This window comes from Macrobrachium nipponense, chromosome 28, assembly GCF_015104395.2.
Source record: "Macrobrachium nipponense isolate FS-2020 chromosome 28, ASM1510439v2, whole genome shotgun sequence".
In the NCBI taxonomy this organism is placed as follows: Eukaryota; Metazoa; Arthropoda; class Malacostraca; order Decapoda; family Palaemonidae; genus Macrobrachium; species Macrobrachium nipponense.
In genome coordinates this window covers 47,010,117-47,030,734 of record NC_087217.1, presented here as the reverse complement: position 1 = coordinate 47,030,734, position 20,618 = coordinate 47,010,117, and the positions used below count along the sequence as shown (strand labels likewise).

Here is a 20,618-nt window from a genome sequence, read left to right as displayed (position 1 = left end):
ATAGATAGCGAATGTCCGGCACTTACACAGAACCAGTACAAAAAGAGGCATGATTCAGTGGCAAAAGCCCTCCACTGGAGCCTGTGCAAGAAACATCAGCTACCTTGCAGTAATAAGTGGTACGAGCACCAACCTGAGGGAGTGATAGAAAACGATCACGCAAAGATCCTCTGGACTATGGTATCCAGAACAGATAGGGTGATACGTGCAAATGGACCAGACGTGACGTTGATTGACAAAGTCAAGAAAAAAGTATCACTCATTGATGTCGCAATACCATGGGACACCAGAGTTGAAGAGAAAGAGAGGGAAAAAAATGGATAAATATGAAGATCTGAAAATAGAAATAAGAAGGATATGGGATACCTATGCCAGTGGAAATTGTACCCATAATCATAGGAGCACTAGGTACGATCCCAAGATCCCTGAAAAGGAATCTAGAAAAACTAGACGCTGAAGTAGCTCCAGGACTCATGCAGAAGAGCGTGATCCTAGAAACGGCGCACATAGTAAGAAAAGTGATGGACTCCTAAGGAGGCAGGATGGAACCCGGAACCCCACACTTATACCACCCAGTCGAATTAGAGGACTATGATAGAGCAAAAGGAAAAAATGATAATAATAATAATAATTTGTAATTGTGACAATGATGGGTCAACAAATTCTAACCTAGCCTACACCAGGTATATAATAATAATAAATAATAATTAATAATAATAATAATAATAATAATAATAATAGTAATAACTGCTACATTAAATACAATTACAGTACTCAAGGTAATCTTGTTGCACAGGTCATATTCCACTAACCGGGCAACGCTGAACACTCAACTCGCTCATCCGTGAAATTCTCTCTCTCTCTCTCTCTCTCTCTCTCTCTCTCTCTCTCTCTCTCTCTCTCTGGTCAAGATTGCGCCAGAAGAGTCTGCAGAAAAAACCTCTCCCTTCATTGTAGGAGAACTCCAAGGAAAATGGAAAGGCCAGGTAAAGGTGAGGCAGAGAAAATAAATGAATAAATAGATATATAGATAAATAAGCAAATAAATAAATAAATAAATAAATAGATGCACAGATAATTAAACAAATAAATGAATGAACAATAAATACATATGTAGATAATTAGACAAATAAATAAATGAATAAATAGGTTCATAGATAATTAGACATAAATAAATGAATTAATAGGTTCATAGATAATTAGAAAAATAAATAAATTAATAAATAGATATATAGATAATTAGACAAATAAATAAATGAATATATGAATAAATAAATATATTGTTAATCAGACAAATAAATAAATCAATCAACAGATATATAAACAATTAGACAAATAAATAAATGAATAAATGAATAAATAGATAATTAGACAAATAAATAAACGAATAAATGAATAAATAAATAGATATATAGATAATTAGACAAATAAATAAATAAAAATAAAATAAATAAATAAACATATAGATAATTAGACAAATAAATAAATAAATGAATAAATAAGTATATAGAGAATTATACAAATAAATAAATAAATAGATATTTAGATAATTAGACAAATAAATAAATAAATGAAGAAATAGATATATAGACAATTAGACAAATAAATAAATAAATGAGTAAATAGATATATAGATAATTAGGCAAATAAATAAATACATGCGTAAATAGATATAAACATAATCAGACAAATAAATAAATAAATGAATAAATAGATAAATAGATATTAGACAAATAAATAAATAAATGAATAAATAGATATATAGATAATTGGACAAATAAATAAATAAATAGATACGGGTGTTAGGAAAAAAAAACATTTAGTGTCTCTGTGGACATGTTGAATTGATCCAGTGCCATACCTAGTGCTTGGAAGACAGCGCTGGGTTGTAGTATAGTTGCATAAAAGGCGTGGGTCCTGCAACCTTATCCTAAAAGATTAGACAAAAGCGTAGGGACAAGATATATATATATAATATATATATATATATATATATATATATATATATATATATATATATATATGTGTGTGTACAGCGAGTTTTAGCCAACTTCCCAACCCACCAGTAACACAGTTGGTATAATTTCATTGGATGTGCTTTATGTTATGTAATATACGTTTCAGGATAATTAAAGTCAGAAATTTTAATATTTCCTAGTATTTTGATATATAATTCCCAAAGATATTTCCATATCTAATTATATATAATATCCATAAACATTTACATTATTCTGGCATATATACATTACATAATTACTTCCTCATTTCAAGGTTAATCCTACGCCTCAAAATCGCGGCTGATTAAAAAAAATAAATACAGATTATTAAATAAAATTAAGCTGATCTTTCGTAGTAGCTAGGGCAATATGACCTCTGTATAGTATATAAGAACAATATGATATCTCTTCCCCCACTCTCTCTCTCTCTCTCTCTCTCTCTCCTCTCTCTCTCTCTCGTATATATACATATATATATATATATATCTTATATATTATGTATATATATATATATATATATATAAAAATAATAATTTATATATATGTATATGTATATGTTATATATATATTTGATAAAATATATGTATATATATATATAATATATATATATATATATATATTATATATATATATATATATATATATATATATATATATATATATATATATATATATATATATATATATATATATATAGGTATATATACATATCTCAAACAAATAAGCTATCAAAAGTACCGTAGGCAACAGCACAAAGAATAATGAGTATATATAACTTCCTCTCCATCTTTTCCGGAATAAAAGACAAAAAATGCGAGTTTCCAGCTAAAGATAAAATACATAACTGGCAACTGGCGCCAAAGGCGAATCTTGGCGAGACAAGTGTGGCATTTTATCTTTGAAATAAAAAGTCCGAGAAAACTTACTGGTTGGAAAATGATTTCTTTCTATTAAATGTTCATATACTATATATACATATGTGTGTACGGACGCTCTACGTAACCATACTCGGAGAGAGAGAGAGAGAGAGGAGAGAGAGAGAGAGAGAGAGAGAGAGAGAGAGAGAGAAACTATTTATGTTCCACCTTATAGCACATAACCAACAATGGTTTTTCCCGAACGGTTTTCCATCCCCTTAATATTTACTTTTCCCGAACGGTTTTCCGTCCCCTTCATATTTACTTAACTAAAAATTTATGAGCTGAGCACAATAAAACAATATAACTTCCTTTGTAAAGAAACACGAAAAAAGAAAAATTATATACGTGTATATATACACGCATATATAATATAGTATATATGTGTATATATATACACAAGTGTCTGTATATATATATATATATATATATATATATATATATATATATATATATATATATATATATATATATCTGAAACACAACGCAGTATTCCCCATTGGAAGCAACTGAAGTGCTTTTGGTGGGGGAACAGAACATTCAGTTACCACAAAAAAGCAAGTGTCAGATTATTCTACGGGGGGGAGGGGGCTGGGGGCTGGGTGTCTTGGTGTAGGGGACTAGGGGGGAAAGAGGGAGGAGGGGGTGGGGGGCCTAGTTCTCCCAAAATAATGCAAGCGAATTAACACCTTCCATGGCTAAGAGAAAATCACTTACCTACACCTCTCGGGTTGTAGTCTCTCTCTCTCTCTCTCTCAAAAGGGTGCTTTAATTACTTGTTTGTTTGTATGGTGCTTTTACGTTGCATGGAACCAGTGGTTATTCAGCAACGGGACTAACGGCTTTACGTGACTTCCGAACCACGTCGAGAGTGAACTTCTATCACCAGAAATACACATCTCTCACTCCTCAATGGAATAAAACGAGAATCGAACCCGCGGCCACCGAGGTGGGACGCTAATACCATATCTCCTGCGGCGAGCGAGAAAAATCACTTAAGTATAAACCATAATTGGTGAGCCCAAACAGCCACAACTCCCTCTCTCTAGAACTCAAGAGTACTTGTTATACTTATCATACAATATATTTCAAATCCATTTTCTCTTAGCAAGCGAGAAAAATGCTAAGCATAAACCACAATCTTACTATAATGGGAGTTATGTCTGTCCGTCCGTCTGTCATTCAATCACGCCCAAACGGCTGGTCCGATGGGCATTAAACTTGGCAGGGTTATAGTGGGGACCTCTAAGATGGTTTATAATGGGGTTTCATCCTACCCCCCCCCCCCCCCCCCCTAATGGGCGTTATGTTTCTGAAAATTCAAGCAAAAGAGAAAATCACTTACCTGCACCTGTCGGGTTGTTTGGTCTCTCTCTCTCTCTCTCTCTCTCTCTCTCTCTCTCTCAGACCAGTTCTTTAACTTTCTAAACCACAGTCTATGGGGAGGCCGAAGGTCACCGTTAAATGAAGTTTCTTTCAAATATGGGACCAATAATGTCTAGACTCGGTATTTTTTGTGGAATAGCTTCATCGTCATCGTCATCCACGCGGATGTTTTGTTGATGGATGAACAAGTGCTCTTTGAGTACATTAGACCTTAATAAGCTTTTTGCTGATGGTTTTCCTTACTCAATTTAATATATTTCATTAAAAAAGCTATTTGCAGATTTTTTTCTTTCGTAATTTAAAATATTTCATTAAAAAAATTATTAACTTTTTTCTTTCGCAATTTCAAATATTTAATAAAAGAAAGCTATTTGCAGATGTTTTCTTTACCCAATACAAAATCTTTCATTAAAAAAGCTATTTGCTGGTGTTTTATCTTACGCAATTTAAAATATTTCAATAAAAAGGCTATTTGTTGCTGTTTTATATTACGTAATTTAAAATATTTAATAAAAATAAGTTATTTGCTGATGTTTTTTTTATTTCACAATTTAAAATATTTCGTTAAAAAAGGTATTTACGGATGTTTTTCCTTTCGTAATTTACAATATTTCATTAAAAAAGTTATTTACTGATGTTTTATCTTTCGCAATCTAAAATACTTCATTGAAAAAGCTGCTTGTTGAGTTTCTTCTTCCTCTATTTAAAATATTTCATCAAGAAAACTATTTTTTGCTGTTTTTTCTTTCGCAAATCAAAATATTTCAAAATTGCATCAGTTAATACTTGAGGGAGATTAACTAGAAATTTCAAAATATTTCGTAAATTTAGTTATTTAAGTCATGTTGATTTATTTGCTGTGAATTTTAATTGAAAACGGTTTATTAATTCCCTGTAATCTGACTCTAATTTGCTAATTATAATAAATTGGTAAGAGAGAGCCTATGATAAGCAAAGTTTATATATATATTATAGATATATATATATATATATATATATATATATATATATATATAATACACACACACACACACAAGCACACACACACATATATATATATATATATATATATATATATATTACATATTACATACATATATATATATATATATATATATATATATATATATATATATATATATATACTATATATACACATATACATATATATATACACATACAGACACACACACACACACACACACACACACATTATATATATATATATATATATATATATATATATATATATATATATATATATATATAATGTCATATTCACATTTCCGTGATTCATATACATATATCGAGCTACAATGTCCTTTAATATCTAATTCGCTCTACCTCGGAATTAATATATTTTCATATATGCTTAACCGAAGGGGAATTTTTTCTCGATAATAGACTTGCCTGGACCAGGGCGCGAAACCCTCATATAACTTCCGCGCGCAGGTAATTACCTGCGCGCGAAAGGTATATGAGGGTGAGAGGCGACATGAACTTTTAGCCTCTCGCGGTGGTGTAGTAGGATAAAGCTTCACTGGACGTTCCTGGATTTGTAAGGATCATGGGTTCGCGCCCTGGTCCAGGCAAGTCTATTATCGAGAAAAAATTCCCCTTCGGTTAAGCATATATGAAAAATATATTTATTCCGAGGTAGAGCGAATTAGATATTAAAGGACATTGTAGTTCGATATATATATATATTATATATATATATTATATTATATATATATATATATATATATATATAGTATGCATGAAATTGATTGAGAGTCAATTACAAAGATATTCAACTGTCAAACTCTACGGGGATTGCACATACAATTCAACGGTGACATATTGTTCAACGATAAAAGATTCTGGTGACGTGAGCATACTATACCTTTTTTCTAGATTCCTTTTCAAGGATCTTGGGATCGTGCCTAGTGCTCCTATGATTATGGGTACGATTCCACTGGCATATCCCATATTCTTCTTAATTTCTATTTTCAGGTCTTGATACTTATCCATTTTTCCCTTTCTTTCTCTTCAACTCTGGTGTCCCATGGTATTGCGACATCAATGAGTGATACTTTCTTCTTGACTTTGTCAATCAACGTCACGTCTGGTCTATTTGCACGTATCACCCTATCCGTTCTGATACCATAGTCCCAGAGGATCTTTGCCTGATCGTTTTCTATCACTCCCTCAGGTTGGTGTTCGTACCACTTATTACTGCAAGGTAGCTGATGTTTCTTGCACAGGCTCCAGTGGAGGGCTTTTGCCACTGAATCATGCCTCTTTTTGTACTGGTTCTGTGCAAGTGCCGGGCATTCACTTGCTATGTGGTTTATGGTTTCATTTTTCGTATTTGCACTTCCTACATATGGGAGAGATGTTTATTTCCGTTCTATCGTTCTTTGAACATATCTGGTTCTTAGGGCCTGATCTTGTGCCGCTGTTATCATTCCTTCAGTTTCCTTCTTTAGCTCTCCCCTCTGTAGCCATTGCCATGTGTCATCGCTGGATAGTTCTTTAGTCTGTCTCATGTATTGTCCGTGCATTGGTTTGTTGTGCCAGTCCTCTGTTCTGTCTGTCTTTCTCCTGTCTCTGTATATTTTCTGGGTCTTCGTCTACTTTTATTAGTCCTTTCTTCCATGCACTCCTTTAGCCCACTCGTCTTCACTGGTTTTCAGATATTGCCCCAGTGCTCTGTTCTCGATGTTGACGCAGTCCTCTATACTTAGTTGTCCTCTCCCTCCTTCCTTTCGTGTTATGTATAGTCTGTCCGTATTTGCTCTTGGGTGTAGTGCTTTGTGTATTGTCATATGTTTCCTGGTTTTCTGATCTATGATGCGGAGTTCTGCCTTCGTCCATTCCACTATTCCTGCGCTGTATCTGATTACTGGCACTGCCCATGTGTTTATGGCTTTCATCATATTTCCGGCGTTGAGTTTTGACTTGAGTATCGCCTTGAGTCTCTGCATATATTCTTTCCTGATCGTGTCCTTCATCTCTTGGTGTTTTATATCCCCCTCCTTCCATTATTATTATTCTTATATTATATTATTATTATTATTATTATTATTATTATTATTATTATTATTATTATTATTATTATTATTATTATTATTATTATTTTATTGAAAGTAATGGCTACTTCAGCAGCGTTACACTTGTAGAGATTCTTCTCTATTTTCCGAATAGCGGTATTTTCCGTGCTACTTAGACAGGCTAGTAGAGCGCCTATAGAGGTCTTGATCAAATTCAGAGTCAAAGAAGACCAACCTAGGACTTTGCCTCAACGGTGACAGCGAGTGCCCCGCCAGATTCAAAAGCACGACCGTCAGGGCCTTCGTCAGGAAAGCCCTCTCCCAATGCTCGACCTGGCAGGACACTCATTAGGAACTCGACCGCGCCTCCCAAGTACTTGTAAACAACGGGTATTCGAATAAATTAATAAGCAGATAAGTCCGTACAGCCCTGGAGAAATGGTACGGTAGTGAGAGCCCACAGCCCCGCCCCCAGGATAATATCAAGCTGTATTACAAAGCCTTCATGAGTTCCCATTACCGTGAAGAAGAGGACTCCGTTAAGAAAATTACTTCCGAAAATGTATCCCCGACCGACGACACCAAGAATATCGACCTGATCATTTACTACCAGAATCGGAGGACGCGTGACCTTATTATGAAAAATAACCCCTCTCCACAGGTATGAGACCCCCTGAAGCAGACGCATGTGGTGTACCAGTATACATGCCCAGTTCGCGGTTGCAGCAGCGCCTACGTTGGTATGACTACCATGCGCCCCAAGAGGGGGCTATCAAGAATCACGCCCGCACCAAACATCAAGAGGCCATCTCCCGGGATGTCATCATCCAAAACACGAATATCATATAGAAGGCCCCTGATGCCCGTCGGGTACGCCTGCTGGAGGCGCTTCTCATCCAGCATGTAAAACCAACACTAAATACGACAAGGGAAGAATTTCCCCTCCCTACGAGTATATGAGAAGACCTGCCACCAACAATGACACCACTGATCACGACAACTCCACGGAAGACAACGCCCCCGAACGAGATACTCCTGCAGACGACGAAAATCAAATTAGCCGTGACGTCCCGCAGCGTAGGGCAACGCCCATCAACGTAACCGTGCCTCTCAGGAGGTCTAGAGGGCTGCAGGACCTACAGCATTGCTACCATCAACTAGGAGAAAGTGGCTTGAGACCTGGCTCAAACCGCCAATAAAAACGAAGACTTACCGCCATTTAAAGGAAACAAGTCTTTTGTCAACGAAGACCCATTTGTTAATTTTTATATTACTAGTATGTTTTTAAAAGATTTTAACAGGCTATGTTTTTCCCTCTCCTGATGCTGCTTCTACCTTGCCTCTCCCACTCCAGGTAACCGCTGCCCCAAGGGAGTCTGGTTACGGTACCCAATCTACGCCCTCAGATGAAGGCCCTCCTGCAACGTTGCAACAACCTCTGCGGAGATCCAACAGAATTGCAGCCAGAAGGATTGATAGCGGAGAGGATATCACCTAGTTGGAGTAAACTGCCCTCTTTCTTCATCACCTGGCCCATTAACGAGCTAACGACCGTTGTCAACGATCTTCAACGACTCTTGCTTTTAAATTTGCCTCTGTACATGTTGTAACTTGGACTGAAGATGAACCCAGGGAAGGGTTCGAAAGCTTTCTGTAAAGTCTTAAAAATTATATACGGACTCTTAACACTGTATTATTGTGGACCCTTAAGAACATTATTATTAATTATTATTATTATTATTATTATTATTATTATTATTATTATTATTATTATATTATATTATTATTATTATTATTATTTATTTTTGGTGGGTTTATCACAGTCCTCCACTTCGACTGGGTAATAATAATAATAATAATAATAATAATAATATAATAATAATAATAATAATAATAATAATATATTATTATTATTATTATTATTATTATTATTATATTTATTTATTTATTTTTTTTTTTTGCTTTATCACATTCCTCTAATTCGACTGGGTGGTATTTATAGTGTGGGGTTCCGGGTTGCATCCTGCCTCCTTAGAAGTCCATTACTTTTCTACTATGTGCACCGTTTCTAGGATCACACTCTTTTGCAGGAGTCCTGGAGCTACTTCAGCCTCTAGTTTTCCAGATTCCTTTTCAGGGATCTTGGGATCGTGCCTAGTGTTCCTATGATTATGGGTACAATTTCCACTGGCATATCCCATACCCTTCTTATTTCTATTTTCAGGTCTTGATACTATTCCATCCATTTTTTCCTTTCTTTCTCTTTAACTCTGGTGTCCCATGGTATTGCGACATCAATGAGTGATACTTCCTTCTTTGATTTTGTCATCAACGTCACGTCTGGTCTATTTGCACGTATCCCCCTACCCTATCTTTCTGAACCACCAATGAGTCCTAGAAGAATCTTTGCCTGATCGTTTTCTATCACTCCTTCAGGTTGGTGTTCGTACCACTTACTACTGCAAGGTAGCTGATGTTTCTTGCACAGGCTCCAGTGGAGGGGTTTTGCTACTGAATCATGCCTCTTTTTGTACTGGTTCTGTGCAAGTGCCGGACATTCGCTTGCTATGTGGTTTATGGTTTCATTTTTTGTATTGCACTTCCTACATATGGGAGAGACGTTATTTCCATCTATCGTTCTTTGGACATATCTGGTTCTTAGGGCCTGATCTTGTGCCGCAGTTATCATTCCTTCAGTTTCCTTCTTGAGCTCTCCCCAATGCCATTGCCACGTGTCATCGCTGGCTAGTTTCTTTAGTCTGTCTCATGTATTGTCCGTGCATTGGTTTGTTATGCCATTCCTCTGTTCTGCTTGTCTTTCTCCTGTCTCTGTATATTCCTGGGTCTTCGTCTACTTTTATCAGTCTTTCTTCCCATGCACTCTTGAGCCACTCGTCTTCACTGGTCTTCATATATTGCCCCAGTGCTCTGTTCTCGATTTTGACGCAGTCATCTATGCTTAGTAGTCCCCTCCCTCCTTCCTTTCGTGTTATGTATAGTCTGTCCGTATTTTCTCTTGGGTGTAGTGCTTTGTGTATTGTCATATGTTTCCTTGTTTCTGGTCTATGCTGCGAAGTTCTGCCTTCGTCCATTCCACTATTCCTGCGCTGTATCTGATTACTGGCACTGCCCAGTAAAAGTTTATGGCTTTAACATATTTCCGGCGTTGAGTTTTGACTTGAGTATCGCCTTGAGTCTCTGCATATATTCTTTCCTGATTGTGTCCCTTCATCTCTTGGTGTTTTAAATCCTTCCCTTATTATTATTATTATTATTATTATTATTATTATTATATTATTATTATTATTATTAGCAGTTAATCAAGCACGAAGCACACACAACAGCAAAAAAAAAAAAAAAAAAAAACAATAAATAAACAAATATATAAAAATAAATGAAAACAACAAACAACTTTAAGTGACTGACCACAACCTTGAAAACAACTCTCGCGGTTTGTAATCTGGTTCAGTCCGACGACTTTGCGGTTGTGGATAGAGCTAGAAAACGGTTAACGGGCTTTGTTACCTACATCATGGGTAATTTATAACAATCATACGCAGTATCTATAAAAAAAAATATATAAAAATAAAACGGTAAACGGGCTTTAACCTAATCACGGGTAATTTATATCAGTTATACTGAGTCGCTAATAAAAGAGATTTTTAGTAAGAGTTAAATAAACAAGCTTATAATTATATATATATATATATATATATATATATATATATATATATATATATTATAATAATAAATATATATATATATATAAAATAATAAAAATATATCAATAATAAACATAAAAATAAATAAATAAAAATATATCAATAAATAAAGAAATAAATGAAAATATGTAAATAAAAATTAAATAAATAGATAAATAAATAAATAAACGCGGCAATGCAGAATAAATGATTGTGGTCACAGCTTTATGTAACTCCAACTAGGCCAAGATATAACCGTTAATAATGCTGTTGCAACTGGAATATACAACATATACGTCAAGTAACAAAATGAAAAATAAATAATCAATTTATAAATCACTAAATAAATAAATGAACGAGTGAATGATTAAATAAAAAAATGAATAAATAAATAAATATATAAATGATTGAAATAAATAAATCAATCAATCAATAAATGAACAAATGGATAAATAAATAAATACGTAAACAAACTGAAGAAATAAGTAAGTATATAAATGAATAAATTAATAAATAAATAAATAAATAAATAAGAGGTGGAATAAATAAATTTAATAAATAAATGTAAGTATGCAAATAAAATAATAATATAAATGAATGAATAAAAAAAGGCACGGGGCACGGACCACAAAATCCTAACAGGAGTAATCCAGCTGAGGAAGGATGCCCCTCCTCTCTCTCACGTAGGAATGACAACTATGCGCTCCTACAAGAGGATTTCCTGCTGCGTACGAGAGGGTGGGCATCCCATACCCACTTCACAACAAGAAACTTTAAAATCCATCTCTTGACACCCGAAGTGTGGGCATCTCATACCCACTTCTCAACAAGAATCTTTACAAACCAACTCTTGATACCCCAGAAAGTGCACTACGCAACAAGAATTTTAAAAACTAACTCTTGATACCCGAGAAGGTGGGCATCTCATACCCACTCCACAACAAGAATCTTTAAACACCTATTCCTGATACCGAGAGGGTGGGCATCCCAAACCCAGTCAACGTTAGCCCTTACATAAATTAATATATATATATATAATATATATATATATATATATATATAATATATATATATATATATTATACATCAATAAGGCCACATTATCAATTGAGTGCTAATAATAATAATAATAATAATAGCTACAGCAACAACAACAATGATAATAAATTAAATAATAATAATAAACTGGTACTAATAATCTAAGGCCTCTAAATAAAAATAAAATAAAGTTAACTAAAACATAACAATGACGAACATCATATAGTCATCATCTTCGTTATGATAACTATCTTCAATTAAAAAAAGAAAAGAAAATTATGTAACTTTACCCTAAAATAAACAAAATAAATAAAAAAAACGAAAATGAACCTAGGCCTAAAGACTCCTTCAATTAAAAAAGAAAACTACATTATCTAAATACCCTAAAATAAATACAATAAAAAGAAAAGAAAATGAACCTAGGCCTAAAGACGCCTTCAATTAAAAAAGAAAACTAAATTATCTAGCTTTACCCTAAAATAACAAAAATAAAAAAAACGAAAATGAATCTAGGCCTAAAGACGCTTCAATTAAAAAAGAAACTAAAATTATCTAGCTTTACCCTAAACAAAATAAACAAAATAAATAAAAAAAAAACGAAAATGAACCTAGGCCTAAAGACGCCTTCAATAAAAAAGAAACTAAATTATCTAGCTTTACCCTAAAATAAACAAAATAAATTAAAAAAAAACGAAAATGAACCTAGGCCTAAAGACGCCTTCAATTAAAAAATGAAAACTAAATGATCTAAATACCCTAAAATAAACACAATAAAAAGAAAATAAAATAAACCTAGGCCTAAAGACGCCTTCAATTAAAAAAGAAAACTAAATTATAACTTAACTTTACCCTAAAATAAAAAAATAAAAATCTTAGGCCTAAAGACGCCAAAATAAGCCTTGGTGTTTTCTATGGCAGCCCAAGGTCACACAAGTTACTCAATGAGCCGCACCAATGGCGAAACAACGCGTGCGTGGCGTTGCTTCTCACGAACAGAAAAAAACAACGCTACGCCCGAAATTAATAAACAGCTTTCGGTAATGCTATGTGTGTATATATACCCGAGTTAGTCGCGCTAACAAATTTTTTTTTCGCGTCGAATTGAGGTCAGTGGGGCACAGATGACTAATAGAAGGGTACCGGAAGAAAATTTAATGATTCAAAGAAAAATTAATGATTAAAGCAATTATGTTTCCAGGACAATCAATAAATCATGTTATGGAATACACAGGCAATGTATATACATAAATATACATACATACATTATATATATGTATATATATAATATATAATAGATATATATATATATATATATATATATATATATATATTAGTATTATTAGATGTATATATATTATGTAAATATATATACATGTATATATATGTATATGTATTAATATATATATATATATATATATATATATATATATATATATATCTATATATATATATATATATATATATATATATATATATATATATATATATATATATATATATATATATATATATATATATATATATATATATATATATATATATATATATATATATATATACACACACTCACACACACACACACACACATATATAGATAGATAGATAGATAGATAGATAGATAGATAGATAGATAGGATCCTCTTCAACCTTAAACCGGAGACGTTAGTACCACGCACGATATCACTTTTGCCTTTATGCCCGAGGAGAACAACCATCCGTCCTTCTTCCTCACACAGAGTAAGGTGAATCTGAATTCATTACGACCACTGGAAAGTTGTGCTGGTCCATTAATTTTTTAAAAATCAAAACTAAAAATGATTCCCTTCAAGGCTGTTCGTCTCTGAAGGACGATAAACAAAGCAGCAACACGTGTGGACTGCACGTGTTTTGGGAAATACAAATGTACAATACTGCTTTAAGTTAATAAGCTAGAATGTCGTTAAATTGTGGAGTAACTCGAAACTAGCAGTCCGTAACTGCAGGTATAGTCAGGGGCGTCATTGGCCTTTGAAATAATAATAATAATAATAATAATAATAATAATAATAATAAAATCATGCCACAAGTGCTAAGCCGTTGCCCACGACCCCTCCCCCCACCCCCAACAAAAATCTGAAATGACCGCCCCTAAGAATGGATAGTAGACGTGAATCTTAACAAGTTTTTTAGCCTATAGTCAACTCGTAGAACTCCACTACACTAGCTAAAATAAACGTTACAAGTTACCTCATTTACCGAAAACTGCAAATGATTCCATAGACGTCTCTGTATTTATTTCCACATAATAAAAGATGTAAGTAAAAAATGGAAAATCAATTAATTAATCTGGTAATCGTCGCTAGGTGGGCCTCACGACTTTTTCTCAAGTAGGCCTACTCCCTAATGTGACGTTTATAGTACACAACAGCAACTGATAACGGTTAGTTGTGTGAAAGTAATATAAGGAGAGATTGCTGCTTTTATTGTACCCAGTCTCTCTCTCTCTCTCTCTCTCTCTCTCTCTCTCTCTCTCTCTCTCTCTCTCTCCGGGGAAGGACTGTAACTCGAATGTAGCTAGTTACACATGTCCTTATCGGCTTGTTCAAACCTAATGATGATTATAAAGCATGATATAATATATATTTATTTATATAGCTACCAGTGACTCGTGTGATAGCATTTCATATTGGATTGACCGTTCTGAGTGAATGATAAGGTTCCAGTTACAAACTATAAAGTTAATACAGTTTCAAAACTGAAGCTCTCGCACCAAACACTTTCAGGTGATGAGATCTATTACACAAATAACTGCTGCTCAAGACCATGACCCTGAATACAGGTGTCATGTTTAAGACGATATTTGATTCCGAGGTGCTTCGCACAAGCAAAGCCGACGGCTGACGCAATAACCGTCCTGTTCTTTTCTTCCTCTTCGCTTCTGCTCAGACACACACACAGACAGCACAACACACATTCCCATACACACACACACACACACACACACACACAAATATATATATATATATATATATTATATATATATATATATCTATATATATATATATTCGTACTAAAATGGCATACACGGAAGCCACCTAAGCCTAGACCTACACACTCGTACTGAAATGGCATAAACGAAGGCATCTTATCCCTAGACCTGCACACACAAACAACAACGGCTGTGTAAATGTTCGAAAATGTTAAGAGAGAGAGAGAGAGAGAGAGAGAGAGAGAGAGAGAGAGAGAGAGAGAGAGAGAGCAGGAAGCTTCAATAAGGGTAGAATTACAGCCTCTTTTCAAGCCTGTGACTATCGGCATGCAGCACACACTATGGCGAATGCTCGGCGGTTTAAAAAAAAATGAGGGTTAATAAACGCCACTTGCCACTAAGGTGTAAATTCAGACATAAAGGTTCGGGAGGTGTCAAAACTTCTACAGGACAGTGGCAGAGACACTAGGGCTCTATGAAAACAACAAAAACATCAATCTCCAATTCGTTTTTAATGAGGTGACGCTAAATATCCGTTGCCGGTATCATCTGAACCTCTATCCTGCTTGAGATTGGCTGGAGCATCTGGACCCGTAGCCTCTGGCAGGTGGTGAGGTGCACTAACATCGGCCTATTATGCTGAGTTTTAATGATGCCGGTTGCATCCGCCGAAACTGGCACGTTGATCCACATGCCATCAAGGACCCGGATGCTGCAAACATCCAGGTGAGATCTCAAATACTTCGACAACACGGGAGTAAAGTTCCGTGGTCCTACAGACCGACAAGATGGATGGATTCTTATTGTAACTATGAGAACTATTGTACGCGGTAAAAAGAGCAACGTTCTCCTTATTGAGTACGTAGTATTATACTGTAATACATTTCTGCACATAAAATTCCCACTTTGATGCTTCAAAAACTCTGTTTTAAATACGAAAAAGATTATAGATACTGCAATATAATAATTATAACTAATATATATATATATATGAATATATTATAAATAGATAGATATATATATATAAGTATATAAATGTACATATATATATATATATATATAAAATAATATCAATGTCATATATATATATATATATATATATATATAAATGTACATATATATATATATAGTATATATATATATATATATATACAACACACACACACACACACACACACACACACACATATATATATATATATATATATATATATATATATATATATCAAACGGTCTTGTTCAGTATATGCACACGAAATTAACCTCATTACAACAAGCTGCAGTGATAGAAGCCTTCCAAGTTGTTACAGCAGTTCAATGAATAAATGCAATTGAAATTTACACAAATTTTCCCATAATAGAGCCTTGTCCATACAACCAATAAAGTAGGTATAATAAGATAACGTCATTCTAAGTCACGCCCAGAAAAAAAAAAACTATTTGCAGTAAGTCAGGCTTAGAATTGTTAAAACCTTAGTAATAATTCTTACCCTCAAATATGAAATAAAACATTGATAATCTACAATAGACCTTATTCCCCTAAGGATATGCAAAAAAAAAAATGATAACCTAGGCCTACCTGCAGCAAGTCACATTTAAAAAGATTCATCAGACTACACAAATAAAAATCAAGAAAAAATGACAAAATCTTTGCAATAAACACCTCCTGAAACGATCAAACGAACCAACATTCTACCCGGCAAAATAGCTCTGATTTATCGGCAAATGTGTTGAGTAGCTGAAGGAATAACAAGTCATATAAACAGACCATTTAACTCCTGAGGGGTTGGCAGATCCGGTAAGCACCAGCTCCTTCAACTTGATACGAGTCCCACCAAAGCATTATCATTACTTTTAACAAGCGATCAAACTTCCTGGCTAATTTTAGAAGACAATCTTCATATATCTTAGCTGCTACGCCTGTAGCGTGTTTTCTGTTGGTTGTTAACTTCCGAGGTCTAGTTTAATAAACCTTTCATTTTTCTAACGCAAGGAAATACTCTGTTCGCCATTATTTTAGGCGCTTTAGTCCCAAGTTCGATACAAATACCTTCATCGTAGACAGGATACCATACAGGACGAGAGAGAGAGAGAGAGAGAGAGAGAGAGAGAGAGAGAGAGAGAGAGAGAGAGAGATTTTCAACCTCTGGGCAGAAGTGGTTTTTTCTTTATTATTGACATAAAGAAGCGAACCATTTCCGTGGAATTACCTCCTACTATAGTGCCCTAAGCCTAAGTTTTATACATCACAACTTATGAGTGGTTTGTTTTTAAAAACATACTTATTGAAATAAATAGAAACACACCAGCGATATCTTAACAATATAAAGTATATATACAAAGTAAAAACTGCATTTTTCCGATACAGTAATCACCGTTAAGCCATTATCATGATGAAGATGAACATCAGGATATGACGGTGTCGTTATGCGTTTCGTGGAAGAGAAACGAGATAGCTTGTATGTATGTATGTATGTATGTATGTATGTATGTATGTATGTGTGTGTGTGAGTGTGTGTGTGCGTGATGGGGCAACGTGTATGGTCAAGTCAGGTTTGGTTAGATAGTTTAACTTGTTTACTATGAGATTCAGGGCCTCTGTAACACGGTTTTTTCGCAATAACTTTTTATCTATGCCTTTCATAAATATAACGCTTATTCAGAATGCATATTATATAAACACATAAATTTTGAGCGTATTCTGCACTACGTAGGTTGAATAAATTTGGTACTTACAATGTAAAAGTGACCTTTTTTGAAGACGGGCCAACTTACTCAGAGAAAAGGTTTCGAACACACTCGTTACGTAATTTATGACATCATTTCTTCCCTCTTTCTCGATGGATGATTGGCTATACGTAACGAAGGCTAAACCTCTGGCAACAATGACATACAAACTTAAATACAAGCAAAGCAGTACACCTTTATGAACTCTGGAACCTCTCCACTGAAAATTGTCATAATGAACAAACCAACAAAATATGTTAATAAATACAAAAACACTTCGATTATTAGTCTAACTCCCAAAATAAGTTTCCAAAGAAATTACAGCCTACTTTATAGGTCACCATCAGATTGACAAGATGTAGGGAATAGTTGGTAATTACCAAAAACATAGTAGGCAAGCTTGATTTGATAACTGCTATATCCAATGTCAAGCAATTTTTATTTATTGGCTATCTACCTATTTACTGAAAAAAAATAGCCGGTACCGTATATTGGCTTTAAACCTTCACCAATAATTATCGTCAGAATGGTGACTTCATGAGGCTCCACCCACTTTCGCCTCGTTATAATTCAGGATAACACTGAAGGCTACCATGGGCATTGTTGGATTAGAAAATTTAACTTCTGGCTATAAAAATTAATTTCTCGAGTAGTTGTAAGAAGTGCTAAATGATCCTCAAGGATCCCAGCAGTTGGTCTAAACGTTTAATTCATGTATATTACTGCTATACTGTTGCGGCACTACTGCTATAGTAGTATTACTACGCTAGCACTGATACCCCACCCACATCTATGTATCGTTCCGCCATTCATAAAGTCTTTGGGTTTCAGAGCCGATGGAATTTCTGTCTGGTGGATGGGCGGGGCAACATTTAGTCAAAAGCTGTTTGTGTACCTTGCTTACGTAGTGAATGTTTTTCGACTCTTGGCTCGTAATCATTGGCCATGGCGTCGGCTAGATCATTTTTACTCTATAAAAATTAAAACTATCGGGTTTAGGTTATTGATAATGCTGATAAAATTTGTGTGTGTTTGTAAAATATACATGTCAACTTTCAGCTACATCCGATGCTTTGACAAGGAGCAAAGTCCAAAAAAACCGTGTTACAGAGACCCTGAATCTCATAGTAGTTTTAGAAAAGTTAAGGTTTTGTCGCAGTTCAACTTTCCTTTGTTCGACTTTCCAGGGCTAAATATGGGATTGAGTCTGTGTATTACAACTTGACTGATAGTTAACCAGTTCTAACAGGTAAGGAATCCAGGGCGATGAAATATTAGCTGGTAACATAAGTGGCTATTCAAAGCTTAATATACTGCAATTAAATCCACTTTTACGAAGCGACAGCATTTAAATTCTCCAGAGAGACCGAACCTTCACAAAGTCTGCACCATTAGTCTTACGATTTGAATCGTACATGAAAAGCGTGGAACAAACTCATTAATATAAGCCTACAACACCAATTACAAGAAACGTATAATGAAACCGATTACATCTTCTCCACGGGCTGTACTTGAATGTATAATATACCTGTAATCAAATTCACTTTATGCAACGAACGCATTCAAATTCCCTGCGAGCGAGCCTACCTTCCTCAAGTCTACACGATTAGACTTATGATTTTAATCTTGATAAACTGACAGAAAATGTGGGAGAATGACAATAATTACACGAAAAGTATACTAAAACAAATTATATGTTCCCCCACCGGCTGTAATTTACCTGTAATTAAACTCACTAATGAAGGGGTAGCATTTAAATTCCCAGAGAGCGAACTTTCCACAAGTCTACACGATTTGACCCAGCCAATGATCATTCTAATCGAGACATCTTCGAAAATGTACGAACACGAAAAAATTCAAATCTTAAGCCTTTTAAAACATCAATTACCAGAAAAGCATGTTAAAACCAATTGCACCCTTTCCACAATCTGTACTTAATTGTGACTGACCTGTAATTAAATTTAATTACAAGAAGAGGCACCATTTAAATTCAAGGAGAATGAACCTTCCACACGTCTGCAAAATTTGACCTATGATTGGAATCGAGACAAGACTTGTGAATCTTAAGTCTAAAACATCAATTACAAGAAAAGCTTTTAAAACCAATTACACCTTTTCCACAGTCTGTGCTTGAGTATAAATGACCTGTAATTAAATTTACTTATAAGAAGTGGAAACATTTAAATTACGGGAGAATCGAGATAAGACTTGGGAATCTTAAGCCTAAAACATCAGTTACAAGAAAAACTTTTAAAACCAATTACACCGTTACCACAGTCTGTAATTAAGTATGACTGACCTGTAATTAAATTTACTTATGAGAAGAAGATAAGAAGAGGAAGCATTTAAATTACCGGAAAACGAGCCTTCCACAAGTCTGCAAAATTAGACCTATGATTTGAATCGAGATAAGACTTGGGAAAAGCAGGTACATTCTCAGAAGTTGGATTGTAAGTCTAAAACATGACTAACAAGAAGAAGAAAAGCATATTAAAACCCACTACATTACCTCTTCTCCACGGCCTCTGATACTGGGCCTTCAGGGAAGCTGGTGACGTCGGCACCCCGGGCGCGCCCATGAGATTCACTCTCTCCCAGCGGATGGACTCCGTCGATTCCGAACAGTAGCAGTCGCTGTCTTGCGACAAATTCCCCATCGCGTAAAAAAATGAAACTGTCACACGCACACACTGTGGCTGTCTGTCTCTGACACTCGCCACTTCGCCGCTATAATATTCACCGACGTCTCAAGAACTGACTGTAAGTAAACATTGGGCCGAGATCGAGAGACGAGAGAGAGACTTCCCCGCGGTTCAGAAGTCGCGATCCGTTGCCAACTACTGTTTTTT

General features: G+C 34.6%; 1 protein-coding gene across 1 annotated transcript in view; it reads right to left on the bottom strand.

Annotated features, from left to right (window-relative positions):
• LOC135201723 (inward rectifier potassium channel 2-like) overlaps positions 1-20,566 on the bottom strand; it is a 153,802-nt gene extending 133,236 nt beyond the window's left edge. The window contains exon 1 of the mRNA XM_064230897.1: positions 20,279-20,566. Coding sequence (XP_064086967.1) covers positions 20,279-20,426 — 148 coding nt within the window. The 5' untranslated portion in view covers positions 20,427-20,566. The remainder of the gene's footprint in view (positions 1-20,278) is intronic.
• Between the last annotated feature and the right edge of the window lie 52 nt (positions 20,567-20,618).